At 44.3% G+C, this 24587-nt stretch overlaps 1 protein-coding gene across 7 annotated transcripts in view; it reads left to right on the forward strand.

Annotated features, from left to right (window-relative positions):
• Positions 1-24587, forward strand: part of LOC106590020 (MAGUK p55 subfamily member 7) — a 278198-nt gene that overhangs the window by 146593 nt on the left and 107018 nt on the right. For all 7 annotated transcript variants that reach the window (XR_014383065.1, XM_014180502.3, XM_082970645.1 and 4 more), the window contains 2 exons: positions 10760-10837; positions 22816-22896. Coding sequence is in view for 6 of the 7 variants with exons in the window: in XM_014180502.3 (XP_014035977.1) it covers positions 10760-10837; positions 22816-22896 (159 nt within the window). In the remaining variant the exon portion in view is untranslated. The remainder of the gene's footprint in view (positions 1-10759; positions 10838-22815; positions 22897-24587) is intronic.

Consider the following 24587-nt stretch of genomic DNA (forward strand, 5'->3'; position numbering starts at 1 on the left):
ATGTGAGTAACCTCCCGTAGCCGCTAAATGTGTTTCTTATAAACAGATCAGTTTCGGTTTTCTTTCACAAATGGGGTTCTAACGTTTTAATGGATTAATCTAGAAAATATTATGACCCCATTCCTAAAAGATAAGACTCTCAGCAGCAAAGATATGTCTTCTGTTTCTATCAGAACCCTAGAACAGAGTGGACAGGACCAGGCATTAAATCAGTCTGTTGGAAAAAGAACATCATCAATGATTATGTACTTTTCTACACAGAAGATCATACACAATTATTGCCTGATGTTTTCCTTGATGTTTTCTTGAACTTCCCAATACCTTTCTGATGCATTTCAAACCATACTTATTTCAGATTGAAATACTATTGCAAATCAGTTTTTATATTTTTTGATATACTTTCATAGCTCCAATTTAAAAAATGTAGTCGTTGATTACATCACTTTTTTTTTTTTACATGTTGAGGTTGTGCAAAATGCCCTTCCAGACAGACAGTTGGGCCCCTAGCATCCCTGTTAATCAGATTATGTCATGGAGATGAAACAAATATTGTCTAATATAGTCTTTCAGCCGAGGCCAAGTTCAGAGAGCTTGCATCCCAAATGGCACCCCATTCCCATTATAGTGCACTACTTTTGACCAGGGACCCATAGCGCACTATATATCGAGTAGGGTGCCATTTGGGATGCATCCAGAGCCTCTGCACAGTGCACTACTTTGCAGACTTTTAATCGGTACGGCAACGGCCCCAGCTGCATGACAGAAAGTAGAGCCTGTACTGGATGTGTAATAGCCCGGTGTGTGTTTCCGAGCTAAAACGACACAGACATTCTTCTTCCTTTCAAATTAAAGTGAGTTACTCAAGTGTGCTTTCTATAAATTCCTCCCTTTCTTACTGTTCCCTCGCCAAGTTCCTCGCTCCACAAAAAGCCACCGGAAATATAATACAACTTTCAATTTCCACCTGAATCAGGTGCGGGGTGGTCGGAGACCAACTTTCTGTCAGCAGGCCTTCAGCGTGAGCCCTGAGCAGCCTCGTTTGTGGTCGGTCAGTTTTCCCTTTAATTCTGCTCTAGTTAGATGCTAATAGGCTAGGCTTGGCAGTCAGTCAATTGCATCCTAAGTGGCACCCTATTCCCTATACAGTGCACTACTTTTGACCAGGATCCAAAGGGCTATGGTCAAAAGTAGTGCATTATATAGGGAATAGGGTGCAATTTGCGATGAAGCCTCAGTTGCTTCCCTCACTGATATAAATAAAATAAAATTGTATTTGTCACATGTGCCGAATACAACAAGTGTAGACCTCACAGTGAAATGCTTACACGCCCTTAACCAACAATGCAGTTTTAAGAAAAATGCTAAAATGTGTCAATGTGCGGGGGCATCGGTTAGTCGATGTAATTGAGGTAATATATACAGTGGGGGGAAAAAGTATTTGATCCCCTGCTGATTTTGTACGTTTGCCCACTGACAAAGAGAGGATCAGTCTATAATGTTAATGGTAGGTTTATTTGAACAGTGAGAGACAGAATAACAACAAAAATATCCAGAAAAATGCATGTCAAAAATTGTATAAATTGATTTGCATTTTAATGAGGGAAATAAGTATGTTTGTTGGTGATGTGGACGCCAAAGAACTTGAAGCTCTCAACCTGCTCCACTACAGCCCTTCGATGAGAATAGGGGCGTGCTCGTGTCCTCTTTTTCCTGTAGTCCACAATCATCTCCTTTGTCTTGATCACGTTGAGGGAGAGGTTGTTGTCCATGCACCACATGGTCAGGTCTCTGATCATTGTCGGTGATCAGGCCTCCTACCACTGTTGTGTCATTGGCAAACTTAATGATGGTGTTGGTGTCGTGCCTGGCCGTGCAGTCATGAGTGAACAGGGAGTACAGGAGCGGACTGAGCACACACCCCTGAGGGGCCCCCGTGTTGAGGATCAGTGTGGCGGATGTGTTGTTACCTACCCTTACCACCTGGGGGTGGCGCGTTATGAAGTCTATGATCCAATTGCAGAGGGAGGTGTTTAGTCCCAGGGTCCTTAGCTTAGTGATGAGCTTTGAGGGCGCTATGGTGTTGAACGCTGAGCTGTAGTCAATGAATAGAGTTCTCGCGTAGGTGTTCCTTTTGTCCAGGTGTGAAAGGGCAGTGTGGAGTGCAATAGAGATTGCATCATCTGTGGATCTGTTGGAAATTGTATGGAAATTGGAGTGGGTCTTGGGTTTCTGGGATAATGGTGTTGATGTGAGCCATGACCAGCCTTTCAAAGCACTTCATGGCTACAGACGTGAGTGCTATGGGTCGGTAGTTATTTAGGCAGGTTACCTTCGTTTTCTTGGGCACAGGGTCTATGGTCGTCTGCTTGAAACATTTTGGTATTACAGACTCCGACAGGGAGAGGTTGAAAAATGTCAGTGAAGACACTTGCCAGTATACTGTAGAGCTCTTGAAGTGGTCGTGAGCTGTTTGCTCTTCAAATGCTGAAATGCTTTAATGACATGGAAAGGTGCTTTAGCGTTAGCTCGTTAGAGACGTACATTAGCTTTAGTTGAAGTCTCTGGTGGATTTGACTAGTTTGTGGTCATTGCATATATGGTCTCACTTGAACTGGAATGTAATGATTCCATGGATTAGTCACTTAATATAATTGATATGGTCAAACAAATTATTTGACTGCAGTCCTAGTCATAAAAACACAACCATGACATAGGCCTAGGCTATACACAAATTGGGCTACATAGAATGTTTCCAAGCAGCAACAGTCAGGAGAACATATGCATAGGAAGACTAGAGCAAGGGTTCACCAGCCATAGGCTGCCCTCTCCACCTCCACTCTACCTCAGACTGTGTCTGTGTCTGATCCTGGACCTGTCTATGGACCTCACCCCATCCAGCCCTCCAGTACTATTGGGAGATCCCAGGAAGGACATTGTTTCAAGCCTCCTGGCTTAGCTCCTAGCTTCAGAATGTACAGTATACCCTCTGAGCCATCTAAACCCTGCACGACACACACACACACACACACACACACACACACACACACACACACACACACACACACACACACACACACACACACACACACACACACACACACACACACACATACACACACACACACACACACACACACACACACACACACACACACACACACAGACTCCAATACCCCACACCCTGCATGGCCACACAGCAATAAAAAGCAGCTAATCGTCTCTGGGTCTGGGGCTCTGGGCTCGGCTCATAAGCCTCCTCCAGCTGGGCCCTGCGGTTAGCACATCCCTGGGCCCTGTTGCCGCCGAGCCCCTCATTTATTATTTAGGGGGAACGGAGCCTCCTCTTGGGAACCTGAGCAAACACCTAAGGGGTGTGGAGGGAACGTTAGCCTCTGTCTGCATACGAAATGGAATCCTATTCATTACATAGTGCACTACTTTTGACCAGGGCCCCTAGCTCAAATGGCACCCTATTCCAATATAGTGCACCAGTTTTGGCCTGGATCCATAGGGAAAATGGCACCCTTTTCCCTATGTAGTGCACTACCTTCGACCAGGGCCCATAGGGTTATATAAGTAGTGTGCTACATATGGAATAGGGGGCCATTTAGGATACAGACTCTTTCCTCTTGGAAACAGGACCCAGGTGTAACTGTCCTCTCACTTGCCTGCGTCAGTTGTCACTGTATGCACCCTATAGATAAGGGCTGCCCATTTCCGGTCCTGGAGTAAGTTTTGTTTCTACCTGTTAGTCAATTGCACTCACCTGGTGAGGATGAAAACCAGACTTGTTTCGGCCCTCGAGGGCCGGAATTGGGCTGCCCTGCTATAGATTCATTCACTTTTACACATAAAAACATATATGCAATGTGCTTATTGTACATTGACAGACACTAATAACTGTAGAAAGCTAAAGTGGTTCAATTTACCATGTTGCTCTTTAGAGAGTATAGGCCTATACTTATTGACTTAAGTTAGTTATTTATGGTTTAAAAAGCTATATCACATCTAAACTAAACCCCCTGTCCTCACAGCAACATTATACTCCGGTGCTTAGGCTGCCATCCAAACATTTTCTTATCTGTTTAATGGACAAGCGCAGTGTGACATGTGAAACATCATGCTCAATGTAGACAAACAAGCTGCTACGGACAGAGCCAAGACCGAGCCAGACAGACAGACAGTGGACAGGGCCCAAAACAGAATGGGGTTGTGATAGGTACGGTAGGAAAAAAAGTTGAGAAAGTAGACAAGCTCACCCCAGTCACTCCAGACACATGGCCTATTGAGCATAGAATGGGTTGGAAACTCAAAGGCTTGAACCATGGCTGCTGGGTTTTTGGAGATCAATAATAGGTTGATTTACCATTTACCTATAGCTTCAACTTCTTGTCTGTTAGATTCGAGTTGGAAAGTCCACTACTCCAGGTTTAGGACTACTGTGCTGAACTGTCTGTGTGAAAACACCACGGTTATAACCTCTAACCTGGAACTTAAACACGGCTTCCTAGTTCCTACCACCTCCATTATAGGGATGTGTGTAGTTTATCCGCCATTTTGCCCTGAACATTCTCTAAGTGACTAGTTTTGTTTTCAACCCAATAGCCTGTATAAATCTTTTGAATTAACTTGTTTAATAAATGCCACGTGGAATAAATGGGTTAGGGTCAGGGTTAAATCACTGCATTGTTTTTATTTTACGTGTAATGAAATCGGATATTGGAAATTAAAAATGCAAATAGAAACCCTGTACTGTGCTAAAGGTGTTTGGCTCATTGGCTGTCTGTATTTCTTTAGGACTTAGGTTAGGTGCGTGTGTGTATGCGTATGCATGAGCGTGCGCCCCTGGACTCCTCTAGTGTCTCCTTCAGCAGTGAGTGCACTGTCTCTGTCTCCCCATGCAGAATAAACAGGGCCTACTCTGGGGTCCTGTTACCCAGCAGCCAACACTCTCACTTTCCTAGCTGTGTAGTGCTCCGTAAGGAAATCAATCCTTTAACTAACTTAATGATATGGCTGTCACGGCAACCTGGACCCCTTCTCTTTCTCTCTCTGTCTCCCCCCCCCCCCCCCCCCAGTGCATCTGCTCTTAATAAGCTGTCACATTCTCCAGGCCTTTTCCACGTCAAACGAGAGCCGAGCGTGTTCCTAGCAGAACCGAAGCTTAGTGTTTACTTGATAGCTACCTACACAAATAGTGTTTACTTGATAGCTACCTACACAAATTGCTAGCTAGAACAAAGTGTTAATAAGATACAAATTCATTAAAAAGATTTAAAAGCAATACAAATACAATCCAGCCCTCTCTTTCACCTCTGTGCACCGGCCTGACTCCTCAAGGCAAGATGCTCCCTGCGCTCCTTGTGCGTTTCAGCCACCTCCAGAGGAAGGCTGAGAGGTCAAATTCAGTAGGGCGACAGGTATCAGTACCGCTCAACACATTGATTTGGTGTTGTCTCCTTGCGAAGGCATGGTGGAGGAGGCAGCAGCCTAACTACACTACAATACACCACCACAACAGCAAGCCTCTTTCCCCTCAGCAGGCTCAAGTGCTGTCTACATTACCATTTTATGGCTGCTTTAAGGGTCAATTGGCCACAAGAGGTGCTCTTGAGCTAATTTGAAAGTCTTTGAGCTAGTGCTCAGTGGCAGTTAGATGGTTGAGGATGGCCTTCTGCATGCTCTGTCTAAAGCTCCTAATCACAATGTCCAGGTCACCAAGCCAGACCAGACCAGGCCATCTCCAGGGCTCTGCTGTAAGCCAACCCGGTGTGAGAGAAGATGAGAACACAGCCAGGCAGCCAGCAATTCTCTTCCTCTCTGGCTCTGTGAGACTAAGGGCTAACCTAGGTTCTTGGGTAAACACTGACTGACAGGCATTTTAGTCTCAAGCCTGCACATCTGTCTGTCTGTCTGTCTGTCTGTCCGGTCTCCTGGCCTGTCTCCCCTGCCTGGTACAGTCCTCCTCACTGAGTCTCTTTCCCTCCATGTTGAGAGGGGTTGATGAGGTGTTCTGGAGTTAGTAGCTGTAGTGATCTGAGCCACCAGTGGATTCTGGATACACTCCGTCGGCTACTGCTGGAAACAGGAGCGGAGGGATGGAGAGGTGGTGAAGAGGACAGGTGGGTGGGTGAGTAGAGCAGTGGAGGGGTCATGCCGAGCGTCTCTGGCCAGACTACGTTAACCAGGAGCTCCAGACCTCCTCGTGGGTCCCGCAAGTCGAAACACAATCCAGCCCTCTCTTTCATCTCTCACTACCTCCATCTTTCTGTCTCTCTCTCTCTCTCTCTCTCTCTCTCTCTCTCTCTCTCTCTCTCTCTCTCTCTCTCTCTCTGTTTTTGGAGGATGTGCTCCCCTGTTGTTGGCCTCTCCTCTGTGCCCTCCTCAGTGTGTTGGTACTGGACTGCCATGCCACAGGGGTTCCCTGCCATTGAAGCCAGGATCACAGACAAAACTTTAAACCTGGTAACCATGACTTTGAGTCACAGCAGGGGTTGACGTCCAAGACTAATTACTGAAGATAAGGAAGACTGATGTTGTCTTCTTAGGGTGGCTTAAATCCCTTCTGGAAATGTTCTCCTACTTCAAACATTAACATCACCTCCAATTCAGGTTTCGTATTCCTATCCTTTAGTGTATTGCTGTGTGAATTTTAATCCTGTGGGGTATTTCTGGAACGGGACACAACCTGGCCTGGGGGCTCCACTGGGAGATCAGGACACACTGGTTCATTGTAGCCTGTTTTCTGAAGCGCCTCTCCCTGTAAATGTACACATTCATCCCTGTAAGCCCCTCACTTCAGGGACCTCCGCTCTGCTCTGAGCATCTAGGCAGCGTTTTGCGGGTGAGCGACTCCACTGCTCTTTTAAAAGAAGAAATTCTGTATTTGTCATCCTGCTCCGTCCTCTCCTCACTGCAGTCAGGATCCTTGCCTTTGATTCCTGCCTGTGGCTGTGCATTCTCCTGCCTCTAGCCCTTTGAATACATCCCCAATTGTCATGCTCTGACCTAAGAGAGCTGTTTTTTCTCTGTTTAGTTAGGTAAGGGTGTGATATGGGTGGGCATTCTGTCATGAATGCTATCTTCAAATTCCCCGTCATAAATTAGCGTGCCGGTAGTTCCACATATTTTATTGTGAACTTGAACAAAAACAATAAACAGGTGAAACTGAAACAAACGTGACGTTCTGGGGCTGCTCACACACAGCTGCACAAAAACAAGATCCCACAAAAACACAGGGAAAAATAGGCTGCCTAAGTATGGCTTCCAATCAGAGACAACGATAGACAGCTGCCTCTGATTGGAAACCATACCCGGCCAAAACATAGAAAACAAAACATAGAATGCCCACCCACCTATCACACCCTGACCTAACTAAACAGAGAAAACACAGCTCTCCTAGGTCAGAGTGTAACACATTCTATGTTTTTTGTTTCTATGTTTAGTTCTTGTTTTTCTATTTCTATGTTGAAGTTTTGGGATGATCTCCAATTAGAGGCAGCTGGTTCGCGTTGTCTCTAATTGGAGATCATATTTAAGTTGGGGTTTGTTCTATTGTGTTTTGTGGGTAGTTGTTTTCTGTTTCGTTCTCGTAACCTGACTGAACTGTTGACTGTCGTTTTTTTTTTTTGTATAAGTGTTCGTTTTCATTAGAACATAATTATGAGCACGCAACACGCTGCGCCTTGGTCCTCTTTATACGACGCCCGTTACACCAATGGCCTATTCCCTATGTAGTACACTACATTTGACCAGGACCGTCAAAAGTAGTGCACTAGCCTATATAGGGAACATTTTGGAGGCATAGGGTGCCATTTGGGAGGCATCCCTAGCCTCTAGTTCTACTCTAGGTTTAGCTTAGCCCCTGACCTGACGTTGCCTGGCTGTTACACACTACCTCTGTGTTACAGACCTGAGGTTTTTCCACCGCCACACACACACACACACACACACACACACACACACACACACACACACACACACACACACACACACACACACACACACACACACACACACACACACACACACACAGACTTTCTGCCTGCCAGGAGCACTAGCAGTGTATCGCTGGCGGCCTGAAGAATGCAGCTATGATATGTAAAGCAGCTCATAATGACTTTAAAATACGTGACGGCGCTGGCTCTGACATGGGCCCGATCGGCAGGCGGACAGATGCATTCCTGTCCTCTGCTCCACTCACGGACCGAGACGCCGTTTGGATGCGGTCCTGTAGTTGTAAATAAAAGCATTGCCATTGGATCTCACATTTTAGCAGCGAAATTCCACAGTAACGAAGCAACAGACCGGTTCCTGGTAACTCGGAGTCGGTGGAACTAGCTAAGCAGATGTGATTCTCATTCTGGAATGCTGGAAGGCAGAAGACAGTGACATTGTTTCACCTTGTTTTTCAGAGCGATAGATGGATGTGCAGCAGGACAGATGAAGTAACTAGAGCTTCTCCTGTGCCCTTTTATGGGCTGTGGGGTGAGGATCATGAACCCTGTAGGCTGAAGAGATTAGGCTACTGTAGAACAGTACAGAAAGAGTATTTAGCTTAGTCCTCTGTCTGCAATGTGATTCATACCGGTTATCAGTATCCTTGAGATACTTGAGGTTTCGAATTGTGATTGCTATCGCTACATAAGCGCACAGTTATATCTTACCTCAGAAAGTGTGTCAAACCTGTGTGATGTTGATCTTTAAATCCATGCCTTCAGATTTGTTTGATTCTCCGGGCTACCAACCCTGTGTCTGCCGTAGAGGCATCCCTGTCCCAAGCCTAAGTCTGAGTGTGTGTCCGAAATGGCACCCTATTCCCTATATAGTGCACTACTATTGACGAGAACCCTATGGGCCTGGTCGAAAGTAGTTCACTATATAGGGCAAGGATGGGCAACTTTGATGGGGGTGGGGGCCGTATCATGAGGGGCAGCAGTTACTTGTGGGTCGATTGATTAGACGCCTTTTTCAATTATTAGGCAATTTTCTCTTGAATCATACAGTAGGTCTATTTAGAAGAAACTCATGGACAAAAGGAAACAGATAAACCCTAAAATTAATACTATTCATGTTTTGTTTTTTTTGTAATTCAAGTATACATTTCCCATGTTAATTACCAAAAATTACTGAAGATTCCGGTAACTTTGGTAAACTAATGGTAGCTTTGCAACCTGATCTGTGCACTTCTCCTCATCATAGATTAGATCCTTTTCAATATATAGAGTTCTTCTAGTTTAGCTATGTTGCAACCTATTTCCCTTCTATAAAAAACACCATAGTCGCTCTGCAATGCTCTGCAGGTAACCTAGCGGTTAAGAGTGGTTTGAATCCCGCGCCGACAAGGTGAAAGATCTGTCTGTGCTCTTGAGCAAGGCACTCAACCCTAATTGCTCCTGTAAGTTGCTCTGAATAAGAGCGACTGCTAAATGACTGAAATGACAAACAACATGATGTTTTGTTCAAATAAAATCCCCTTCATTTTTTACCCTGGTCGGTGACAGAAATGAAAAAGCTAGGGAGAGAGAGAAACAGATGTTTTAATAACACAGCAACTGTAGTTGTTAACAACGTGTTAGAAAACAAACTCTCTCATCCTCATCTCATTATTCTCCTCATCCTAGTGAGGGATTCTCTGGTTGTGGTTTGTCACTGCTCCATGTCTGCAGAGAGATAGAAGGAGGAGGCAAGCGAGAGGGAGAGAAAGAACGAGAGAGCGAGAGACAGAGAGCGAGAGACAGAGAGCATGAGTGCCGTGCTACGTAGGCCCAACAGGCTTCATGATCACCAAGCCAGGTTTCTTCTGTCACCCAAGCCAGAGGGCTTACTCCCCCTGCCTCGTCGTGCTGGAATGTCGGTTGGCTGCAGGGACATCCAGGAATAATCGAGGATCCATGGCCTGGGCCCAGCTGTCACTCAACCCTTGGCCCAGCTCAACACCCTCGTCCTGGGATATAGGGATGGAGCGAGAAGCAGTGGGGGAGTGGTTGTCCCTCTCCGATAATTGATTGGCTCTGACAACATCCTGTGTTGTCGTCGCATTCTTCGACAGCAGCTCGTACATCACACATGACAGCTGGGTTGATGTCACTGACAGATCTGATCATATCAGCCTCTCTCTCCCTCTGTTCCTCTCGCTCCCTCTATTCCTATCTCTATCTCACTCTCTCTTTCTCCCTATCTCTTGATCGCTCCACCCTCTCTCTCTCTCTCCTCCTCTCTCTCTCTCCCCCTCACTTCATCTTCGGCTCTTTCTCCCTGTGATGATAGCAGCGAGAGATGTGGGTCTGTCTGTGTAAAGTGTTAAAACATGTTTTTTTCCACAGTTTATTTTCCTGTCCTAGGACTAACGCTGGGTTCTGACGTTGCAGTGCTGTTATTGATAATGAAGTATGTTGTGAAGCTGTTGAAATGTTTAGTAATCCATACCCACTAAGGCAAATCCAGTGGGTGGACGAGAAGGGGATTGATTGTACAATTGGAGAATGAACTGAACAGTACTAAAGCAGTCTGTTGTGCTCCGGTAGCCCTCTGATAGTGTGTTTCTAGTGTGTGTATTTGTGTGTGTGTGTGTGTGTGCGTGTGTGCGTGTGTGCGTGTGCGCAGACACGAGCTACCTCAACTGGGACCCTAGCCTGCCCTCTGCCCTGTGTGTGTTTGCTTAGCCCAGCCTCCCCGCTGACCCTCCAACCCCTCTCTCACCACAACAATCTATATTTTCTTTCTCTCAATCTCTCCTTTGTTTCTGTTTCTCCTTCAGATCCACGAGAGGCTGCAGCACTATGAGGATCGTAGTCCTGCCCCCGTCCTGGAGAGCGCAGGGTCCCTAGCCACTGACGTAAGTAGCTAACTACTCCTTGCCCCTGTTTACACACACACATACCCTATCCCTGCTCCCCCGCTGAGTCGCCTGCTGGGAATCAGATCTGGTTTCACTGTTGTTCTTTCTCCTCCCCATGAACTCTGACCTCGCTCCATGTAGCTACCAGGCTCTTCTCATTCTCAGAACCAAATGACTCGCCTGTTCCAATAACACTGCACCCTTAGATCCTACTACCCCCTCAACCCCCTCCTCCACCATTCCCTCCTTTCTACCCCCTCTCCCATACATCCAGCTCCCATGGCCCCAGGGAGAGAGTGATCATTGTCAGAGGGCAAAAGGAAGGAGGGAGAGAGGGAGATATGGCAGAAATGGAAGATGGATGAGAACGTCAGGGCAGAGGACAGGAGACGAAACGACAGATGAAAGAGGAGAAATGAGTCGTGGAGCATAAATACAGGAAAAAAGAGAGAGAGACAGGAGGCGTCACACCATCACCTGTGGCACGCGGCCCCTCAATTTATTATCCTGTTGTCCTGTCCCCAAAACTCCACTGCTGGCTCCACTGGTGTGTGTGTGTGTGTGTGTGTGTGTGTGTGTGTGTGTGTGTGTGTGTGTGTGTGTGTGTGTGTGTGTGTGTGTGTGTGTGTGTGTGTGTGTGTGTGTGTGTGTGTGTGTGTGTGTGTGTGTGTGTGTGTGTGGTGTGTGTGTGTGTGTGTGTGTGTGTGTGTGCTCCACTGTGTGTGCGCGTGTGTGCTTGCGTGTGAGTGAAGACAGAGTGCAAACATGGCTACCAGTAATGGGTTTTTTCCTTTTTGTATGGCCGTTAGTACCTCTGTTCCGATCATCACAATGCTGAAAACCACGCTCATTGTTAACTACACCCACACACCTGTATAAACCACTGATCCAGTCTGGCTTAGTACTGTAAGTGGAGGAGGAGGGACAGCGATGGTTTAATGGTGTGGTTTTGTTTTAAATCCCCTGTTCTGTTTATTGTAATCAAAGTGCTGTGGAGTATTCCTCTCCTTCTAGAGAGCACACAGCCATACAGTACCAGTCAAAAGTTTGGACACACCTACTCATTCAAAGATTTTTGTTAATTTTTACTATTTTCTACATTGTAGTAAAATAACACATATGGAATAATGTATTAACCAAAAAGTAACCAATATATTTTAATTTAGATTCTAAAAAGAAGCCACTCTTTTCCTTGATGACAGCTTTGCACAATCTTGGCATTCTCTCAACCTTCTTCACCTGGAATGCTTTTCCAACAGTCTTGAAGGAGTTCCCACATATGCTGAACACTTGTTGGCTGCTTTTCCTTCACTCTGTGGTCCAACTCGTCCAAACCATCTCAATTGGGTTGAGGTCGGGTGATTGTGGAGGCCAGGTCATCTGATGCAGCACTCCATCACTCTCCTTCTTGGTCAAATAGCCCTTATACCGCCTGGAGGTGTGTTGGGTCATTGTCCTGTTGAAAAACATATGATAGTCCCACTAAGCGCAAACCAGATACGATGGCGTATCGCTGCAGAATGCTGAGGTAGCCATGCTGGTTAAGTGTGCCTTGAATTCTAAATAAATCACAGACAGTCTCACCAGCAAAGCACACACACACCATCACACCTCCTCCTCCATGCTTCATGGTGAGGACCACACATACGGAGATCATCGGTTCACCTATTCTGCGTCTCACAAAGACACGGCAGTTCGAAACCAAAATCTTAAATTCGGACTCATCAGACCAAAGGACAGGTTTCCATCAGTCTAATGTCCATTGCTCGTGTTTCTTGACCCAAGCAAGTCTCTTCTTCTTATTGGTGTCCTTTAGTAGTGGTTTCTTTGCAGAAATTTGAACATGAAGGCCTGATTCACGCAGTATCCTCTGAACAGTTGATGTTGAGATGTGTCTGTACTTGAACTCTATGTTGCATTTATTTGGCCCTCCATTTCTGAGGCTGGTAACTCTAATGAACTTATCCTCTGCAGCAGAGGTAACTCTGGGTCTTCCTTTCCTGTGGCGGTCCACATGAGAGCCAGTTTCATAATAGCGCTTGATGGTTGTTGCAAATGCACTGGAAGAAACTTTAAAAGTTCTTGAAATGTTCCGTATAGACTGACCTTCATGTCTTAAAGTAATGATGGACTGTCATTTCTCTTTGCTTATTTGAGTTGTTCTTGCCATAATATGGATTTGTTTTACCAAATAGGTCTATCTTCTATATACCACCCCTACCTTGTCACAGCACAACTGATTGGCTCAAACGCATTAACAAGGAAAGAAATTCCACAATTGCACACCTGTTAATTGAAATGCATTCCAGGTGACAACCTCATGAAGTTGGTTGAGAGAATGCCAAGAGTGTGCAAAGCTGTCATCAAGGCAAAGGGATGCTACTTTGAAGAATCTCAAATATAAAATATATTTTGATTCGTTTAACACATTTTTGGTTGCTACATGATTCCATATGTGTTATTTCATAGTTTCAATGTCTTCACTATTATTCTACAATGTATAAAATAGTAAAAAAAACTTTGGACTGGTACTGTATATATCAACGACTTGGTTAGGGCACTAGAACAGTTTGCAGCATCCGGCCTCACCCTACTTTACTCTGAAGTCAAATGTCTTTGGGATGATCTTGTGCTTCTGTCTCTAAACAAGGTGCGCCTACAGCAGCACCTAGATCTGCTGCGCAGATTCTGTCAGACCTGGAATCTCAGTAAGACAAAAATAATTATGTTTCAAAAATGGTCTAGTTGCCAGGACTACAAATACAAGTTCCATCTAGACACCGTTGCTTTAGAGCACACAACGAACTATACCAACCTCGGCCTTAACATCAACACTACTGGTAACTTCCATAAAGCTGTGAACGATCTGAGAGACAAGCAAGAAGGGCCTTCTAGGCCAACAGTGTTTCCCAAACTCAGCCCTGGGGCCCCCCTGGGTGCACGTTTTGTTTTTTCCCTAGCACTACACAGCTGATTCAAATAACCAGGGGAGGGCCCCAGGACCGAGTTTGGGAAACCATGTTCTAGGCCAGGGGGTCAAACTCATTTTAGCTCAGGGGCCACATGGAGGAAAATCTATTCCCAAGTGGGCCGGACCGGTAAAATCATGGTATATATAACTTAAAAACAACAACTTCAGATTGTTTTCTTTGTTTTAATACGATCAACATAAAACATAAAGCTGGAGCCTGAGGACAGTGTGTCCACAATAGTACAAGCACAACATCACTATTAATCATAAAACACCTCAAGTTTATTTGAAAATTCTAAAGAAAAAGAACACACAAACACACAATGCCTCAGTGATTCACAGAAGTATATCACAGATCACAGAACTATATCAGGGTGTCTCATGCAGCACTTTAAGTGGGGTTGCATAGTTTATTTGACTCCTGATACCTGGCATCTTTTAGCTTTCACCAGCGCATCAATATCAGGCGTCACATCCTGAGTGGCAGCCAACTTCAGGATGTGATTCAAGTGCTTGTGCGTGAGCCTTGAGTGCAGCTTTGTTTTATTTATGCTCATTACAGAGAAAACTTGCTCACAAAGATATGTGGTTCCAAACATGCACAACAGTTTTGCAGCGAGGGCTGTCAAGTTGGGGTAACCTGGCAAGAGATTCTGATAAAATGTGTCCAAGCCAGCTGCGGCAAATTTGCCCTTCATATCCGAGTCACACTGCAAGTCTATTATTTCAAGTTGGATGCTGACGGGCAGATCAGAGGGATTCACGGTGAATGGCGAGCAAAAAACTTTGAAGTCTTTCTCCAGTTCACCAAAAATCTGAAAGCGTTGCTCAAACTCCTGTAACAGTCCCGTTATTTTATCTTTGAACCGCTTCATGTCTGCCACATGTTGGGTCACGCACACATTTTTCAGACAGGGGAAATGAGCTGCATCACCACCGGCGAGTTGCGTCTCCCACAATGACAGCTTCAACTTGAAAGAACGTATGCTGTCATAATACTGCGTGACAACTTTGTTGCGCCCTTGCAGCTGTTTGTTCAAGTTATTCAGGTGCTCTGTAACATCCACCATAAATGCAAGGTCCTGCATCCATTCTGCGGAATGAAATTCTAACACTGGTTTGCCCTTTTCTTCCATGAACTGTTCAATTTCTTCTCGTAAATAAAAGAAACGCCTAAGCACAGCACCTCGGCTTAACCATCTTACCTCAGTGTGGTATGGCAGGCCATAGATATGGTCTTTCTCTCTGAGAAGGCTGTCAAACTGACGGTGATTCAGGCTTCTGGATCGGATGAAATTAACAGTTTGGATGACCACCTTCATGACGTTATCCATCTTTAATGACTTGCAACACAAGGCCTCCTGGTGCAAAATACAGTGAAAAGTCCAAAAATCACGTCCTCCATTTGCAGATTGCACTTTCTCTCTGAACTTTGTCACAACGCCTGCTTTTTTCCCGATCATTGAGGGCGCACCATCTGTAGCCAGGCTGACAGCGTGGGACCAGTCCACTCCGACCCTGTCTAGCGCGCCGACGAGTGCGGTGAAAATATCAGCTGCTGTCGTTGTATCTGTCATCGGCACCAACTCCACGAACTCCTCGGTGACGGTCAATGTGTCATCAACTCCGCGGATGAAAATGGCCAGTTGTGCAACATCTGTAATATCCGTGCTTTCATCAATTGCAACTGAAAACCCAATAAATGACTTTACTTTTTGCTTCAACTGGCTGTCCAAATCCACTGAAAGATCAGAAATCCTGTCTGCAACTGTGTTTCTTGTCAGGCTGATATTTACAAAAGCCTGGCGCTTTTCAGGGCACACAATCTCCGCTGCCTTCATCATGCATGTTTTTACAAATTCACCCTCACTAAATGGTTTTGAAGCCACTGCGATTTCATTAGCAATGAGGTAGCTAGCTTTCACTGCAGCGTCACTGATGTCTCGGCTGTGAGTAAACACAGACTGCTGTTTCTTGAGACCCGCCAACAGTTCATTCACCTTCTCTCTTCTCCGCTGTCCTTGAAACAGAAACATTTTTATACTTTACAAAATCATCTCGCGGGCCGGATTAAACCCCTTTGCGGGCCTGATCTGGCCCGCGGGCCGGACGTTTGACACCCCTGTTCTAGGCCATCAAAAGGAACATAAAATTCAACATCCCACTTAGAATCTTGTTGTATTCGGCACCACATGCTTTACCGTGAAATGCTTACTTACAACCCATTAACCAACAGTGCAGTTCAAGAAGATGTGAGTTTCAAGTTTGGGTAAGAACTTTTTCCTGACTGATGTCTTGAGATGTTGCTTCAATATATCCACATAACTTTCCTCCCTCATGATGCCATCTATTTTGTGAAGTGCACCAGCCCTTTCTGCAGCAAAGCATCCCCACAACATGATGCTGCCACCCCCGTACTTCATGGTTGGGATGGTGTTCTTCGGCTTGCAAGCGTACCCCTTTTTCCTCCAAACATAACGATGGTCATTATGGCCAAACAGTTCTATTTTTGTTTCATCAGACCAGAGGACATTTCTCCAAAAAGTAGGATCTTTGTCCCCATGTGCAGCGTAGTCTGGCTTTTTTATGGCGGTTTTGGAGCAGTGGCTTCTTCCTTGCTGTGCGGCCTTTCAGGTTATGTCGATATTGGACTCTGTGGATATAGATACTTTTGTACCGGTTTCCTCCAGCATCTTCACAAGGTTTTATGCTGCTTTTCTGGGATTGATTTGTACTTTTCGCACCAAAGTACGTTCATCTCTAGGAGACAGAATGCTTCTTCCTGAGCGGTATGATGGCTGTGTGGTCCCATGGTGTTTATACTTGCGTACTATTGTTTGTACAGATGAACGTGGTACCTTCAGGCGTTTGGAAATTGCTCCCAAGGATGAACCAGACTTGTGGAGGTCTACAATTTGTTTTCTGAGGTCTTGGCTGATTTCTTTTGATTTTCCTATGATGTCAAGCAAAGAGGCACTGAGTTTGAAGGTAGGCCTTGAAATACATACACAGGTACACCTTCAATTGACTCAAATGATGTCAATTAGCCTATCAGAAGCTTCTAAAGCCATGACATCATTTTCTAGAATTTTCCAAGCTGTTTAAAGGCACAGTCAACTTAGTGTATGTAAACTTCTGACCCACTGGAATTGTGATGCAGTGAATTATAAGTGAAATAATCTGTCTGTAAACAATTGTTGGAAAAATGACTTGTGTCACACACAACGTACATGTCCTAACCGACTTGCCAAAACTGTAGTTTGTTAACAAGAAATGTGTGGAGTGGTTGAAAAACTGTTTTTAATGACTCCAACCTAAGTGTATGTAAACTTCCGAGTTCAACTGTATATTTTCCTCAGATTACACATAATTTGAAATCAAATACAATTTTGATAAACTCCCATTTATATTAGGTGAAATACCACAGTGTGCCATCACAGCAGCAATATGTGTGACCTGTTGCTATACAAAAAGGGCAACCAGTGGAGCACAAACACCATCATTGTGTAAACACAATCATATACTTTTGTATTTATTTTTTCCTCTCTTACTTGTATAACACTGTATATAGCCAATAATATAACATTCGAAATCTCTATTATTTTGAAACTCTTGTGTGTGTAATGGTTACTGTTCATTTCTGATAGTTTATTTCATTTATTTATTATAAAGCCCCTTCGAATTGAACTGTGGCTCAGTTGGTAGAGCATGGTGTTTGCAACGCCAGCATGGTGTGTGCAACGCCAGGGTTGTGGGTTCGATTCCCACGGGGGGCCAGCACAAAAAAAAATAAAAAACAATGAATGAAATTAAATGTATGCATTCACTACTGTAAGTCGCTCTGGATAAGAGCGTCTGCTAAAATGTAAATGATTGAATTGATTGAAGGGAGAGAGTGCAGGACAACTTTGTTTCTCTTTCCTTCTCCCTCCCTCCCTAGGTCGTGGCAAGCATCCATCTCAGTGTTTCTTTATGGGACGCAACTATCAGCCCCCCGTAAATCTTTCAAATTACAGCTTTTTAAATTTACGCTTCCTTGTAAATTCTGTGAGAAACCTCACACAGGGATTATTAGATGTCGTGATTAAATCCCAGAGATGTTTTATCAACGTGTCTAGGAGTGCCAGAGCAGACGCCGACGGTGCTACGACCAAAACGATTTCAAGCACTTATGTGTGTTTTTAAGAAGTATCCTTTTTCAACCGCGTCGTTGCTCGGAGCTCGAAATGAAACCTAATGAAGTTGTTGTGTAGTGTATGTAATTGACCTGCTATACTTGAGGAGCTCTTGGTTAAATTAATTTTGGGTTTGGATTTCGGTAATGGAGGTTTAATTGATTGCCTAACATAAAATGACACTTCAACCCCTGTCTGCCCTATTGTACTGTCTAGAGCAGTCTCAGCAGGTGACGACTGAAGCCATAGACTCACCAAATGAGAGGCTGTCATTCCCCAGACTGGCCACCAGGTGGGCCCAGAGAACATTTCTCTCTCTCTCTCTCTCTCTCTCTCTCTCTCTGCCAAAGCAAGTGAAATAGATAATAAACAAAAGTGAAATAAACAATGCAAATGTACAGTAAACATTACACTCACAGAAGTCCCCCCCCCCCCACACACACACACACAGGTCATAGACAGCCACTGACTGCCACTCCACAGTCACAGTGCTAGAGATGTACAAGTGATGAACATCAAATGTCAGGTGGCTTCTTTGTCTCACCTTAATTACCTTTGTCTTAAAGTGTTTAAGACACAGAGGTGAACGCATACTGACAAATATTGTCAATGTATGAAATTGTGAAACTGTCATTAGGGTAGACAAACCTGACATATTTGAAGCTGTAGTATATCAGCATTGCATTAAATTCTTAAGTTTCATAATCTCATCCAGCACTTAGCTCTTTCTGATGGCTGTCCATGAGACGTATCATGTTGAAGAGACAGAACCATGCATTTGCACAAGTAAGATATTCTCCTAACCAGATAATGTGGTGGAAACCTCTGGTGTCACATTAAATCCTTAAAAGACAAGCTTTAATTGATCAAGATTTGTGTGTCAGTTATAGCCAAACGCACGTTTTTATTTGTGTTTGAAATAACGTAATCGGTTCTCAGGGCTGCGGGACCTGTAAACTCAGTGCTCCACATCAGGCCTGTCTAAATACACCCCAGTGTGGGTCCGCCGGCCATGGAGTTACAAATGAAGTACGCTCAGCCACAGTCAACAAAGTAGCCCATCATGTTTTTTCTTCCTCTCACACAGACAGATGAAGAGAGAGAGAATGGAAAGTGTGATTCTAGAGTAGAAGCATCAAGGTAGTGTATAGTATGTTGTCAAACATGCCTCATCTTTACTCCCTAGTGAGTTATGAGCTAAACCTTTTAATAAAACAATAAAAGGGCCTGGAAATGTACGGTTGGTTCTCTCTCTATCTCTTTCCCTCGCCCCCTCTATCCATCTTTCCCTCTTTCAGTTCAAATTCATTTTCAATTTAAGGGCTTTATTGGCATGGGAAAGATATGTTTACATTGCCAAAGCAAGTGAAACGGATAATAAACAAAAGTGAAGTAAACAATTAAAAAAATAACAGTAAACATTATACTCACAAAAGTTCCAAAAGAATAAAGACATTTCAAATGTCATATTATGTGCAAATAGTTAAAGTAAAAAATGGAAAATAAATAAACATAAATATGGGTTGTATTTACAATGGTGTTTGTTCTTCACTGGTTGCCCTTTTCTTGTGGCAACAGGTCACACGTCTCGCTGCTGTGATTCCACACTGGTATTTCACCCAGTAGATATGGGAGTTTATCAAAATTGGATTTGTTTTCAAATTCTTTGTGGGTCTGTGTAATCTGAGTGTAATATGTGTCTCTAATATGGTCATACATTTGGCAGGAGGTTAGGAAGTGCAGCTCAGTTTCCACCTCATTTTGTGGGCAGTGTGCACATAGCCTGTCTTCTCTTGAGAGCCAGGTCTGCCTGGCGGCCTTTCTCAATAGCAAGGCTATGCTCACTGAGCCTGTACATAGTCAAAGCTTTCCTTCATTTTGGGTCAGTCACAGTGGTCAGGTATTCTGCCACTGTGTATTCTCTGTTTAGGGCCAAATAGCATTCTAGTTTGCTCAGTTATTTTGTTAATTCTTTCCAATGTAAGTACTTGTACTTGACAGTACTTATCTTTTTGTTTTCTCATGATTTGTTTGGTTCTAATTGTGATGCTGTCCTGGGGCTCTGTGGGGTCCCTTTGTGTTTGTGAACAGAGCCCCAGGACCAGCTTTCTTAGGGGTCTCTTCTCCAGGTACATCTCTCTCTAGGTGATGGCTTTATTTTGGAAGGTTTGGGAAATGCTTCCCAATAGGTGGTTGTAGAATTTTACGTCTCTTTTCTGGATTTTGATAATTAGCGGGGGGTTTGAGACCCCCATTACTGTGAAACGAGAAACGCAAGCACACACATCCAGTCAACTTACAGGTGGGGCAGGGTGTGTCTGTGTTTTTGTCCTCTTTTCTTTCCCTCTTCCTCTCGCCCCTCCTCCCCTCACACACACCTCCTCTCGCCCCTTCCAGTGGGAGGATTCTCAGAGCTCTTGTGATGTTTCTCATCACTAAGCTAAGGTCCCTGGGACTAAACACCTCCCTCTGCAACTGGACTTCCTGACGGGTCGCTCCCCAGGTGGTAAGGGTAGGTAACAACACATCCGCCACGCTGATCCTCAACACGGAGGCCCCTCAGGGGTGCCTGCTCAGTCCCCTCCTGAACTCCCTGTTCACTCATGACTGCATGGCCAGCCACAAATCCAACACCATCATTAAGTTTGCTGATAACACAACAGTGGTAGGCCTGATCACCGACAACGATGAGACAGCCTAAAGGGAGGAGGTCAGAGACCTGGCCGTGTGGTGCCAGGACAACAACCTCTCCCTCAACGTGATCAAGACAAAAGAGATGATTGTGGACTACAGAAAAAAGAGGACCGAGCACGCCCCCATTCTCATTCAAGTTCCTTGGTGTCCACATCACCAACAAACTATCATTGTACAAACACACCAAGACAGTCTTGAAGAGGGCACAACAAAGCCTATTCCCCCTCAGTAGACTGAAAAGATTTGGCATGGGTCCTCAGATCCTCAAAAAGTTATACAGCTGCACCATTGAGAGCATCCTGACGGGTTGCATCACTGCCTGGGCAACTGCTCGGCCTCCAACCGCAAGGTACTACAGAGGGTAGTGCGTACGGCCCAGTACATCACTGGGGCCAAGCTTCCTGCCATCTAGGCCCTATAAATTGTCAAAGACTCCAGCCACCCTAGTCATAAACTGTTCTCTATGCTACCGCATGACAAGCGGTACCGGAGCGCCAAGTCTAGGTCCAAAAGACTTCTTAACAGCTTCTACCCCCAAGCCATAAGACTCCTGAACAGCTAATCAAATGGCTACCCAGACTATTTGTACCCCGCCCCCTCTTTTTATGCTGCTGCTGCTCTCTGTTTATTATCTATGCATAGTCACTTTAACTCTACCTACATGTACATACCTCAATTACCTTGACTAACCAGTGCCCCCACACATTGACTCTGTACCGGTACCCCCTGTATATAGCCTCGCTATTGTTATGTTACTGCTGCTCTTTAATTATTCTTATTTTTTTTGTGATGTATTTTTTGCTTAACACTTATTTTTCTTAATTAAAACTGCATTAAGGATCGGACCCTTTTTTTCTTTACGTTTTTGCCTAAAATTATATACCCAAATCTAACTGCCTGTAGCTCAGGCCCTGAAGCAAGGATATGCATATTCTTGGTACCATTTGAAAGGAAACACTTTGAATGTTGTGGAACGGTGAAAGGAATGTAGTTGAATATAACACATTAGATCTGGTAAAAGATAATACAAAGAAAAAATCTAGCATTTTTTTTGTCTTTTTTTGTACCATCATCTTTGAAATGCAAGAGAAAGGCCATAATGTATTATTCCAGCTCAGTTGCAATTTAGATTTTGGCTACTAGATGGCAGCAGTGTATGTGCAATGTCTTAGACTGATCCAATGAACCATTTCATTTAATTTTGTATCAAGACTGCCCAAATGTGCCTAATTTGTTTATTAATAACTTTTCATGTTCAAAACTGTGCACTCTCCTAAAAAATAGCATGGTATTATTTCACTGTACTAGCTACTGTAAATTGGACAGTGCAGTTAGATTAACACGAATTTAAGCTTTCTGCGAATATCAGATATGTCTATGTCCTGGGAAATGTTCTTGTTACTTACAACCTCATGCTAATCGCATTAGTTTACGTTAGCTCAACCGTCCCGCAGGGGACCCACCGACCTTGAAGAAGTTTAAGGGCTGGTAAGTAAGCATTTCACTGTAAGGTCTACATCTATTCGGCGCATGTGACAAATAAAATTTGATTTTAAATATATTTGATTTGATTTTTTCACAGGTGCTCATTGAACAGACGCAGTTCAGACGGTTCTTCTCCTAATTCCCGTTCACTAACAATCAGCCCTTTGTCTGGGCGCTCCACCACAGACAACTAGATAACCACTGGCCTAGTCCAGGCAGCAGCCCACCAAGGGCCTGTGGCCTGGAGTAGAGAGAATTAAGGTGCTGCCTGGCGGCCCTCAGCATACATTGGACAGACAGGGATTGTCTCTAGATCATGGCTGGGGCCTCTTTTTGTTTGTGTGTGTGTGTTAACCTGGCCCTGTTAGTCAGCTGTATGAATGTCTCAGTTTACTATATTAATGCTAACACACTCTCTCTCTCTCTCTCTCTCTCTCTCTCTCTCTCTCTCTCTCTCTCTTTCTCTCTCTCTCTCTCTCTCTCTCCTCTCTCTCTCTCTCTCTCTCTCTCTTTCAATTGGATTATCTCTCTCTCTTTCTCTCCCTTTCTCAATTAAATGTCTCTCACTCTCTCTTTCTCCTCATATCTCTCTCTTTCTCCCTCTCTCTATTAAATGTCTCTCTCCCTCTCTATATCGCTATCTCTCTCAGCTGTCTGAGGAACTGCAGGTTAAAGGTGCCAGTGGAGGAATCGGAGAGCTGCTAAAACTACTGGCTAAACCCCACGTCAAGGTAACAGACATACACTCACACACCAACTCTCTCTGTCTCTCTCTCTTGTGCGCTCTCTCTTGCTCTCTCTCGCTCTATACGTCACTTATCAGCTTAACACAGAACATAGCCTCTTTTCCTCCTTCCCTTACACACTCCATATTTATTCCATCTTTCTACATGGTACTCAGTCAATCTTGTATTAGTGCATTATTTCATTATTCTATCTCCCACCCTCCAACAATGACATAATCTCCTACCTTTACTATAGTCTCTGACATTTGGGATGCAGCCGTAGGTTCTGTGTCCTCTGTGATACATCAATCCGCTGTTCATCCACAGGTCAGCCAGACAGATATGATGTCACACAAACGGATGCAAACTTTTTAAAGCTTCTTTATCTCTCCTTTTAACAATTATCTGGCTGCCTTCTCTCTCTCTCTTGTTAGACATACATCTAAATCTCAATGGTTGAGTGTGTGTTTGTGTGATGGCGATAGGGAGGTTTGGATTGCTGAATCAGTCCAGCCATCTCAGTGTCAGACAGACAGAACGCTGTGTACAGTAGGGCAGAAAGACAATGGTTACAAGATGAATGGAGTCAGATGGACCCCCTCACAGGAAACAAATGGAGATCAGGGGAATCCATTGTGTGTGTGAATCCATCATAACTGCGGTCTCTATGTCAGAGGGAACGCTGCATACACAAGAGTTGCTTCGCAACGCTGTGGCTTCAACTCAAAAGGCACCTTATTCCCTATATAGTGCACTACTTATGGCCCAAGACTACAGTGCCTTCGGAAAGTATTCAGACCCCTTGACTTTTTCCACATTTTGTTACATTAGTCTTATTCCAAAATGTATTAAATATAAAAATTCCTCTGTATCTACACACAATACCCCATAATGACAAAACGAAAACAGGTTTTTAGAAATGTATTTCAATTTATAAAAAATAAAAAATACATACCTTATTTACATAAGTATTCAGACCCTTTTCTATGAGACTCAAAATTTAGCTTAGGTCCATCCTGTTTCCATTGATCATCCTTGAGATGTTTCTACAACTTGATTGGAGTACACCTGTGTTAAAATGTATTGATTGTACATGATTTGGAAAGGCACACACCTGTCTATATAAGGTCCCACAGTTGACAGTGCATATCAGAGCAAAAACCAAGCCATGAGGTCAAAGGATTTATCCGTAGAGCTCAGAGACAGGATTGTGTCGAGGCACAGATCTGGGGAAGGGTATCAAAACATTTCTGCAGCATTGAAAGTCCCCAAGAACAAAGTGTAGTCACTTTAACTATACATTCATGTACATACTACCTCAATTGGCCCGACCAACCAGTGCTCCCGCACATTGGCTAACCGGCCTATCTGCATTGTGTCCCACCACCCGCCAACCCCTCTTTTTACGCTACTGCTACTCTCTGTTCATCATATATGCATAGTCACTTTAACCATACCTACATGTACATACTACCTCAATAAGCCTGACTAACCGGTGTCTGTATACAGCCTTGCTACTGTTATTTTCAAATGTCTTTTTACTGTTGTTTTATTTCTTTACTTACTTACCTACACACACACACACACACACACACACACACACACACACACACACACACACACATACCTTTTTTTTCGCACTATTGGTTAGAGCCTGTAAGTAAGCATTTCACTGTAAGGTCTACACCTGTTGTATT

This window comes from Salmo salar, chromosome 29 (genome assembly GCF_965601325.2).
Source record: "Salmo salar chromosome 29, fSalSal1, whole genome shotgun sequence".
NCBI lineage: Eukaryota > Metazoa > Chordata > Actinopteri > Salmoniformes > Salmonidae > Salmo > Salmo salar.